A 9,751-nucleotide genomic window follows, 5' to 3' on the forward strand; every position below is an offset into this window, starting at 1 on the left:
CCCCATGGACTGTAGGCTACCAGGGTCCTCTTGTCCATGGGGATTTTCCAGGCAAGAATACTGGAGCGGGGTGCCATTTCCTTCTCCAGAGGATCTTCCCAACCCAGGGATCGAACCTGGGTCTCCAACATTGCAGGCAGATGCTTTACCATCTGAGCCACTAGGAGCTTGAGTTAAGGAGGCCAAGGTAACCGAGAATCCACTAAGGCAACACAAACACTAGCTAGCAAGACCGCAGAATATACCAGTCCAGCATCTGGCACTATGCACAGCTTTAGTAATCTGCATGTGTTCAGGATTCTGTACTCAAAAGGTAACAATGAGATGGAAGGTGACGTCGCATAAAGGCACTGGCTAGCTGATTGACCTTGATGACATCTATTTCTGTAGACCTGGTTTTGTCACCTGCCAAAGGATGGGGATGGTCTCCAAGGCCCCTTTCAGATCTATCATTCTACGATTCTGTGAGTCAAGACTGCTACATTTTAAGTGCATCCAGAATGTATCAATTCAGCTACATTTATTGATCACATACTCTACGTAAGGCCTAGTAGAAGGCACTGTGGGGGCCACACACACACACAGGGGATAGTCCCTGACCCTGAAAGAACTCAAATTGTAATATCCACAGAATTAAAAAATATAAAAAACTCATGTAATTATGTGTTAAATGACTGGTATGTACAATTAGTCCTATGAATGCAGACATTACTAGAAAAATTTCATGAAGAAAGACTCAAGAAGGGACTTGAAAAAGAGGTAGAGTCTGAATAGGCTAGAAGTGGGACAATTACTAAGCAGTGCTACAAAGCTTTTTTCAGTTCATCCAATTCAATGACTCCTCTGTACATCAGAAGCACCCAGGAGGGTCAGTCCAACAGGGTTTGATAATGCCTTGATACGATATCCGCTAGATACGGCACAGTGAGGCATAAGCACTGATCACAGCAGTAAACGCCTTCCTACTTCAGGGGTCAAGAGTCACACAATCATTCATGCTAGAAGAGACCTTGACCCCAGTAGTGATCTGGCCACACAGTTAACAGAGAAAGCTAGGAAGCCACTTTCATAACACAGTGCACTTGGTCTTTTCCCCAAGCTTTATCAGAAAGTTGAATTTGACTAAATACCACAATAGCCTTTCAGTAGTTGGACAGTTCACAGGTTGTCAGTGTCAGTCTGCTACAGTGTCCTGACATTCCTAGCCAAGCTGTTGGCTATGTGTTCATCACACAAGCTGGACAGAGTTTGGGCAGAAACGACGGAGAATTGTTCATGTGCTTAAAGCTCACATTTCCTAAATACTTCACCTCATGCAACGAGTTGACTCACTGGAAAAAACTCTGATGCTGGGAAAGGTTGTGGGGGAAGGAGAAGGGGACGACAGAGAATGAGATGGCTGGATGGCATCACCGACTCTGCGGACATGAGTTTGAGTGAACTCCAGGAGTTGGTGATGGACAGGGAGGCCTGGCGTGCTGTGATTCGTGGGGTCGCGGAGAGTCAGACATGACTGAGCGACTGAACTGAACTGAACTGAACTGAAGAATACATTAGGAAATTCCTCTCTCTTTTTTTTAACTAGAATACTCTTGTTTAAAGTATAGCTGATTTACAATTTGTGTTAATATCTGCTGTACAGCAAAGTGATTCAGTTATATATACATTCTTTTCCATTATGATTAATTCCAGGGTATTGAATACAGTTCTCTGTACCATACAGTAGGACCTTGTTGTTTATCCATTCTATATATAATAGCTTACATCTGCTAACCCCAACCTCCTACTCCATTCCTTCCCCAACCCCATCCCCCATAGCAACCACAACTCTTTTCTCTATGTCCCTGAGTCTGTTTCTGTTTTGTAGATAGGTTCATTTGTGTCACATTTCAGAGTCCACATATATAGGTGATATCATATGGTATTTGTCTCTCTTTCTGACTTACTTCACTTAGTATGAATCTCTACTTGCAAGAAAATTCTTTTTTTAAAGCACTATACAATGTATACTCTGCTTCTAAATTCAAATACACTTACTGTAGATACAATAGATACAATTACATTTGAAATACAGCTATCTACTGGTAATCTTCTATCCTCTCCTTTTCTATGTGTGTATTAGAATCTTCCAGACAGACACAAGAGTTATATAGAATTTCAGACTCTCAGAGCTGCAAGAGGCTTAGTGATAATCTAGCCCTATTTCCCATCCTGGGCAGGAATAATTCACTCTGTGACAGCAGCTCTGAGACATGGAGCTTCTTTGGAAACGCTTCTAACAACACAGAGCTAATGAGCACCTGTATGGGCCACCTTTTCTCATTTTATGTAGTTAACCTACTGTCTGTCCACTAAAAAATCACAGGTCCCTCCTTTGAGAAATCTAAACATGTAAAAGCAAAGTCCAAAAATAAAAATAAAAAGATGTCCACTGACACTACTAACACTGCATGTTTTTCATCAAGGGGCGCCCACACGCCTGACCAGATTTCTCAAGCCATCTGGCCGACCCAGGGCTGTGCCACAGGGGGTTATAAATCACCTCTCACTCATTCCTGCACACCTGCTGCAAGCAGGACCTTGTCACTAAACTGCAGGTCCAGATGTGCCTCAAGATCTGAACTTTCTTCCTCAAGGCCAAAATGCAGCAGCCGGAGAATGTACAGTCTATGCTCCTATACAATTTAAACATGAAAAGAGACCATCCTTTGTCACGGCTGGTTCAGACACCCTCAACGCCTGAAGGCAGGGGACTAAACCAGGTGATTTCCTGAGGTCTCCGTAAGTTCGCATACTAGCAAAGGAGCCCATACTCTGCCCCCAAACCCTATCCTCCACCATGTGGTGGAGAGTAAATTATAGACCCCAAAGAAAAAGGTCGACCAGAAAGAGACTTCATTCCTCAGAGGCAGGCTGGTGTCCTCTGTGCAGCCTGTCAGTGGCTGGGTCCAAGGCAGCCGCCACCTAGAGTGCCCATGTGTCTGCATTTGACAGACAGACGCATGCGCATGCACACATATATGCACACATGCACACATGCTCACAGACACAGACTCCACCATTCTGAGTAAGAAGGGTTCACTGCCAGGGCCCTCTCCTCTTCGGTCAGATGCAAACTTCCCCATACCACTTCTCAGCTAACACTTTTACTTCCTTCTCCCTTCCCCCTTTCCTACTCCCTCCCCCAGCCCTACCCTCAAAACTCTTTACTCTACCACACACAGCTGGAACCCAAGGCAGTTTACAAACAACCTCACCCTTCATATCTGAGGGCAAAGCGCAAGAAATAACTTGGGGGAAAAAAGTCATCTCACCAGAAAACCCAACCTGCCTCTGTTAAACAGTAACTTGGTTAATTATAAGCTTCATCCCACAGGCAGTTTTCTTCAGAGGCCTTCAGGGCCGAACAGAACACATCCAAATCATACTCTGTCTGGCTCCCAGATACAAAAAGGGCTAAATGCCAGTAGCTCCAAATTTCAAGTTCCCTTGGCCAGTCAAACCAGAGGGTTCCTGGGCCCAGAATTACCAGCTCAGTCAGGGCCTGGAAACAAATCTCATCTCTGTTTTGAATGGTTTCAACCACAAAAATTTAACCCTGAGTTGGGGAGGAGAAAGAGGCAAAAAAAAGCTAGTGATTTAGCAGAAGAAGGAGTGAGAATGACGAATACAGAGTTCAGCTCTGCACTTCCATAAACAAGCAAGGAAAGAACAACGCTAACTTGGAGACAAGAGTGAGGAGTGGGGAGATATTTTTTTAAACGTTATGCTTATGCCTGCCCACCTGCACATGCTCACTTGTACCACACAAAGTACACACACACACACACTCAGCCATGAAACTCTGACTGGAAAGCAGCTAAGAAGCCATGATCAACCTGTCTGATTTTGCCAAATATTTTACAACTTGGTAGCAGCAGCAGCAAAAAAAGTGCCTTTGACAAAAAGGTCCTCTGACCTTACTTTCCTGGCCATTATAAACTACATCCCCCTCCTTCCCCTGCTGTTACTCAAGCCATTTGCACTTATCCCAAAGTCTGGCAAACCAGCCCCCAAAAATCACTCTCAATGCACTGGGAAAGCCTGAAGCCCTTACAGAAGAAAGACAAAAATGAGCCCCCAAAGATCAGAGCTCATTTTAATTATCCACAAAGGCAAGCCCAGAAGCCCCCTCCTCCATCCCATGGCCACGCCCCCTGAGGGGAGTTCCATTTCCAGGTCACTGGAGTGCATGAACTGTAGCAGGTTCATATTAGGTGTGGCTCACGGTCTACAAACACATCTCTTGGCTCCTTCAAGGCCTTCCTCATAATAATCCCAAACCAATTAACATTGCTCTCATCCCTGGAGTGTACCACATTCTCAGCATACCCAGGAGTCATGTCACAGTAGCCAACTGGTCACCTCCCTAAAGCAGTGACCGACACAGATTTCAAACTGCCTCTAGTACTAGCTGTTACCTCACAGAAAAAATAACCCCAAGGCTGGTATCGGGCACACACACAATAGAGAGTTATGTTGAGTGATTTTGACTGAAAGAAAGAGCAACTCACAATTAATAAGCACATATGTGCCACACACGCAGCTAGACTGTGGCACAGCTGAGGCTGGAACCAATCTGCAGGTTCCCAATTCAGTTGGCTTTTCAATTTAACAGCTAGCTGAGAGCTGAGTCCTAAGGAAATAGGACCCAGAATAACAGAATAGGTGAATATCATGGGGTGGAGTTATGACCACAGGGAGTGCTCTAGGCTCGGGAGGGGTGGAGAAGAGGCAATCTGTCACCAACCACCTAAGGAGACGACTGAAAAGGGGAGGTGAGTAATGATGATGAATTCTTTTATTCCCTAAGTGTTCCAGGGGCGGCCCCAAATCAGTGATATAAAATTGGTTATCAAACGTCTTGGTCTTTTATGGAGGCACATACAAAGCAATGAATTCAGTTGACATGATCTACAGACACTGCTCAAGAGGACAGTGACAACCATCCCAAGGACTAGCCACAAACTCTCCAGAAAGAAGGTTCTTCCCCTGGACCCAAAGTAACAATAATCAGGCAACAGTACTCAATGGAAACTCACTCGAAGGCGAAGAAGAGTGTACACGTCCCCAGGATGAGGAAGAGGGTCAAATAGAAGATGCCCTTTTGCCGGGCCATCATGACGCGGCCATCACAGCAGAAGGTGTTCCTGCCTGGGAGTTTCTCCCATTTCCGTGTCACCTTCTTTCTCACCACCATCACAGACATGATTGGAATTCCTGGTCCAAAATGGGTTTACGATTATAAGAGGGAAGAAACAGAAGCTGAGCCCAGCTTTGAAATCACGTTGTGTGCTATTGCTGCCACTGGGTCAAACATCATCAGAAGTCCAATTTCTAGTCCTAAGGAAAAACACAAAAAGAAAAAGAAATTGAAGCAGGAACAAGAAAATGCAGTTCAATCTTCCTTTCCCAGAGGCAGAAAGATGAGCACTACCTCAAGGGTTGAGAGTGAAGAAATGGAAGAGTTTATTTCCAATCTGTTTTCGTCCCCTAAAAGAAGAAAAGGTTAAAGGTTCTCAAAAAGAGAAAGAGGCTAGTATATCTTAAATACATCCCTTTACTTCCAGTATAATACTGATGATTTGATTATCACAGAACTAGGAACTAGAAGAGGTTTTATAGGTGACAGCCCCAATTACTTTGTTTTGGAAATAAGTAAACTGAAGACCAAAGTGGGGAAATCACTTCTCTGGGTCACAAAGCCATGAAGCTAAGCCAAGAAAACAGGTCTGCTGACTTTCAGTCCAGGGCGCTCTCCACTATACCATACTGTTGTATAATCATCATGAAGAAGACTCTAAAAATAATAGTGGAATTTTTATCCTTAAGGGCCATTCCCTCCCCTCCTCCACTTCTTCACCTTCTTTCTTCAATTAGCCACTGGAATCTGAATCACACCAGGGAACAAGTCATCCTTTGGGAGAGCTAGGAGGTTTTGGACACTGTACACAAACCCAGGTTGTATTTACTCAAAACAGATTTCCCCTAATCAAACCCTCCTAACTTCCTGAGTCTGGAAAATGAACCAACTTTGCCGGTCTAGCCTTACATTTGTGGGAATCTTAATGAAACCACATCACAGACCTGTAGGTGAAAGGCTGACTTAAGCCAGAGAGATTCTGATATGGCTGGGAGAAGGAGGGGCCCGATAGGGGGTGAGGGGTGGCAGCAGTTAAGAAAAGTCATAAAGGTGCTTTCTGGGACATTTCAGAAGTACCATCTCCACTGAGCATCCTGAATCCCCAGGCCCAGCCTATCTCACCGCTGTCACCCTTCTCCTCTCAGGTGTGGTGCTGTGGCCTCTATTTACCGATACCACATGCCTCATGCTGGCAAGAAAGAGGCGGAAACCTGCAGCTAGACTGACTGATGAGAAATAACCCACTGGGATGGAGAGGGCAACGGTCCAAAGAGAGACTAGGAGCTGAGCAGGAAAGGAGAAGCTGGAAGGCTTGGGAAAGGGGAGGGGGCATCGGAGGTGCAGAGAATACTTCCTTTGTGTAAAACTAACCTGGATAACAATCTTCTCCTGATAAACCGCCCCAGCGGGAGGAGAGACCAGGAAGGAGAGCTGGGCCTGGGAGAACAAAGATCAAAATCCGTCGAGAACCAGCGACCGGCCCGAGGCCCGAATCCCGGACGGGCGGCGGGCGCGGCCTCGAGAGGCCCGCCCAGCCTCAGCCACGCCGCCGACCACCGCCCCGGGCAGGAGGGGACGCGCGCCACCTCCGCACGCTCGTACACACTCACACACGGCGCCACGTGTAGTCACCCCGGCCAGGGGCTCGGCAATTGCCGAGCCGAGAAGGGCAGAGCAGGCTCCGCGCGTCCCGGTGCAGCCGAGTGAGCTGCAACCCACCACGCGGCCGAGCCCCGGAGACCCCCACCCCCACCCACCCCCTTGTTACCTGAACCCCGGAGACCGAACTCGGCCGGGAACTGAAGCCAGGAAGTGCACTGTCCCAGGGGATCGCGTCGGCCGCCAGAGGTGGCAGCGGCTTCTCCCCAGCCCGGAGGCTGCCTCCTCCTGACAAGGGGCCCCAATGGTCGGGGCCCTAAACCAGCTGTGGCAACCGCCCACCGCTGGCCAAATGGAACGCTCCTCACGTCACCAGGTCGTTCCAGTAGTTGCTAGCCCTCTATTGGCTGATCCGCCTCGGCGCCTCCGCCCCTGCCACCCCTGCCCCGAACTACCATTGGCTGCGCGGAACGCCACTCGACAATGCCTCCGCCCCATTCCCCCACCCATCTCCCGGCTTCGTGCCCACCTGCCAAACCTTTGCCAGCCTCCCTCTGGGGTCTGAGCACCGATGTGTGAAGTGTCGCTTTCTATTAATACAGTTCCGCAGGGACTGGGATGAAGCGTAGTGTCAATGGGACTAGGAGGAACGGGGGACCTGCCTCCCCGCCAACACGTACCATGAGACGCTGAAGGAACCCTGGCTCACAGATCCCGGTGCTAACCGCAAACTGGATCTTCCTTGGGCCTCTCCAGCCTTACTTACATGAAATCAATCACGACTTGGGATTTTACTCTGTACCCGCGTAAAAATAAGTCCTCTGCCTCCCAAGTCCTATTCATGAGGTAGTGATCCCACCTCTGTCCCAGTCACCCTGGCCTGCATCTCTGGCTTTAGGAACAAAACAAACCGATGTAAAAAGGAACTTGAAAGGGATAACTGTCCCCAAGAAGATGGAATCATTTTGCAGTATTGTAAACAAAAAAATTGACGCTGTAACTCTACTGACAGGACATAAATTCTTTCAGGTAGGTGATGAAGTAAAGATTGCTTCAAAAGCTTGTAAATGACTATTAAATTTGAAGAGTCTGTGATAATGAGGTGCTGACTGGGGCTCAGAGAGGAGCAGCAGAAACTCTACCCACCAACCACATTGATTCTATCTTTCTGCCACCTCTCTGACAGGGCAGTTATTACCACAATAAGCCACTGCTACTGATCTGAGTGAGTCGCATCCTTTAGCATAAGATTGGAGTGAGGAAAACAGTTGAGAACCATGGCATCAATATTCTACAACAGACTTTAAAAGATACTGGATCTGTTTCTGCTAGTGTGGCTCTTGGCTTCCAAATATAAGGGGGAATATGAGAGAGGGTGGAAGGTGGTCTTTCCTTACCTGTCACACGGTCGGAGAGAGTGCCCAGACTGTCAGCTATTTTCCTAAGCTTGAATAAAGTTTCTCTGGGGTGAAGGTATTTGCAGTGAATACAAAAGAGACTGCCAAAGCTCTTCCCAAGGCAGTTTTTTGTGTGTTAGTTGAAGGACCACGTGCCTGGTCAAGAACTATTTCTCAATTTATGGGATTTGGGCCCCACGTAATATGAAGCAAAATTCTACCTAATAATAGTTACATTTGACACATTCATGGTACCCTTCAATCAAAAATTTTAAAGGATTAAAAAATCACTAGGTAATTCTCTTATGAGAGATGTGTTATAATTCATTTGTATGAGAAAGTTCATCTTTATAAAGCTTTTATTGTTCCCCAGCACTCATGCTGATTATAATTATCGGTGTAGTTTTTATGAACCGTATGATCAGTATCATCGCCTCTAGTTCTCCCCTTTAAATCCTGGAGGCTGCTGGTATTGCATTCACTTGGTATGGAAAGAAGAGGAACAGCCCATCAGGCCCCTGGGTTCCCAAGCCTGTGTATACCAGAGGCCCTTAGGAGTCTCACAGTCACCCCAGCTGTCATCCTCCCAATTGGGGAGTGGACAGAAATAAACCTCCACAGCACCCAAACGTCTCAGGTGTAGGTGAAGCCCTGGGAGTCCTGGAATGAGTCACAGCAGCACATTCCTGAGCTCTGCCCCTCCCTGCTCTGGGTCACATTCCCTTTGGGATTATTAAGTGACTGTGTAGGTCAGGCTTGCTTTATTACAATCTGTTATCATTTGTACTCACCTCTGAAAGAAAAATAAGGAAAATGGATATGGACAAACCCTCCATACCAATTCCTTCTATGTCCTTACATCGTTTCAAGATCTTAATACACATCCCTAACTACACTGTGACTATAAATGAAGATTGTTTTCTCTTTTCCACAAACCTCTAGACTTTATGCACCCAAAGGGGTGTTGGCTCCTTTGAAGGGGAGTTGCAGTCACGTGGTGAGCACTCGAAACAGCATGGAATAAAGGTGTAGGCCTCCATTGTGTGGTCACACACATTCTGGTGTGCTTTTTTAAAAATACCTGTCTCCATATTAACAGTTCCTGCATGTGTTCGTGGTATGGAGGTGTCAATGGCCTCAGATCCTGAGTGCTGCCATGGAGTTGCAACTTGCCTCTTAGTGTTGCTCCAGACATCTCTCCTGTAAACACCCAGAGACCCCTTCAGTACTGTATCCAAAACAGATCCCCAAACTTAGTCCCCATCCTGCATTTAAGCTCTTGTTGGCCCCATTTTTGTTTTTTGCCTGTTTACTTTAGCCTCAACCCTTTCAGGCTGCCTTGCCCTCCTACCCACACAAGTATCCCTTCCCAGCTCACCCACCTGGCTGCTCTCTTCTCCTTACTTTCTGGCTATAAATAAACATATATTTGTAGAATGAATTGATGAACAAAGGAAAGAACCACGGGCATCCTGTCCACAGGGACCAACTTAGTGTTCTTAAGCAATAGTTATTTCCCTGGGGGCTGGGCTGCTTTCCCTGACACAGAAGAGGCAAGATGGTATGCATGGTA

The 9,751-nt window shown here is 46.8% G+C and overlaps 1 protein-coding gene across 3 annotated transcripts in view; it reads right to left on the reverse strand.

Moving 5' to 3' along the window:
- ZDHHC9 (zDHHC palmitoyltransferase 9) overlaps nt 1-7,150 on the reverse strand; it is a 38,664-nt gene extending 31,514 nt beyond the window's left edge. For 2 of the 3 annotated variants that reach the window (XM_055438700.2, XM_055438702.2), the window contains exons 1-3: nt 6,951-7,150; nt 6,554-6,619; nt 5,082-5,382 (exon numbers count right to left, since the gene is read on the reverse strand). In XM_055438700.2, coding sequence (XP_055294675.2) covers nt 5,082-5,248 — 167 coding nt within the window. In that variant the 5' untranslated portion in view covers nt 5,249-5,382; nt 6,554-6,619; nt 6,951-7,150. The remainder of the gene's footprint in view (nt 1-5,081; nt 5,383-6,553; nt 6,620-6,950) is intronic. The other variant, XM_055438701.2, reaches the window with a different exon arrangement.
- Between the last annotated feature and the right edge of the window lie 2,601 nt (nt 7,151-9,751).

This window comes from Moschus berezovskii, chromosome X (assembly GCF_049115385.1).
Source record: "Moschus berezovskii isolate FMDL1 chromosome X, NW_MosBer_1.0, whole genome shotgun sequence".
NCBI lineage: Eukaryota > Metazoa > Chordata > Mammalia > Artiodactyla > Moschidae > Moschus > Moschus berezovskii.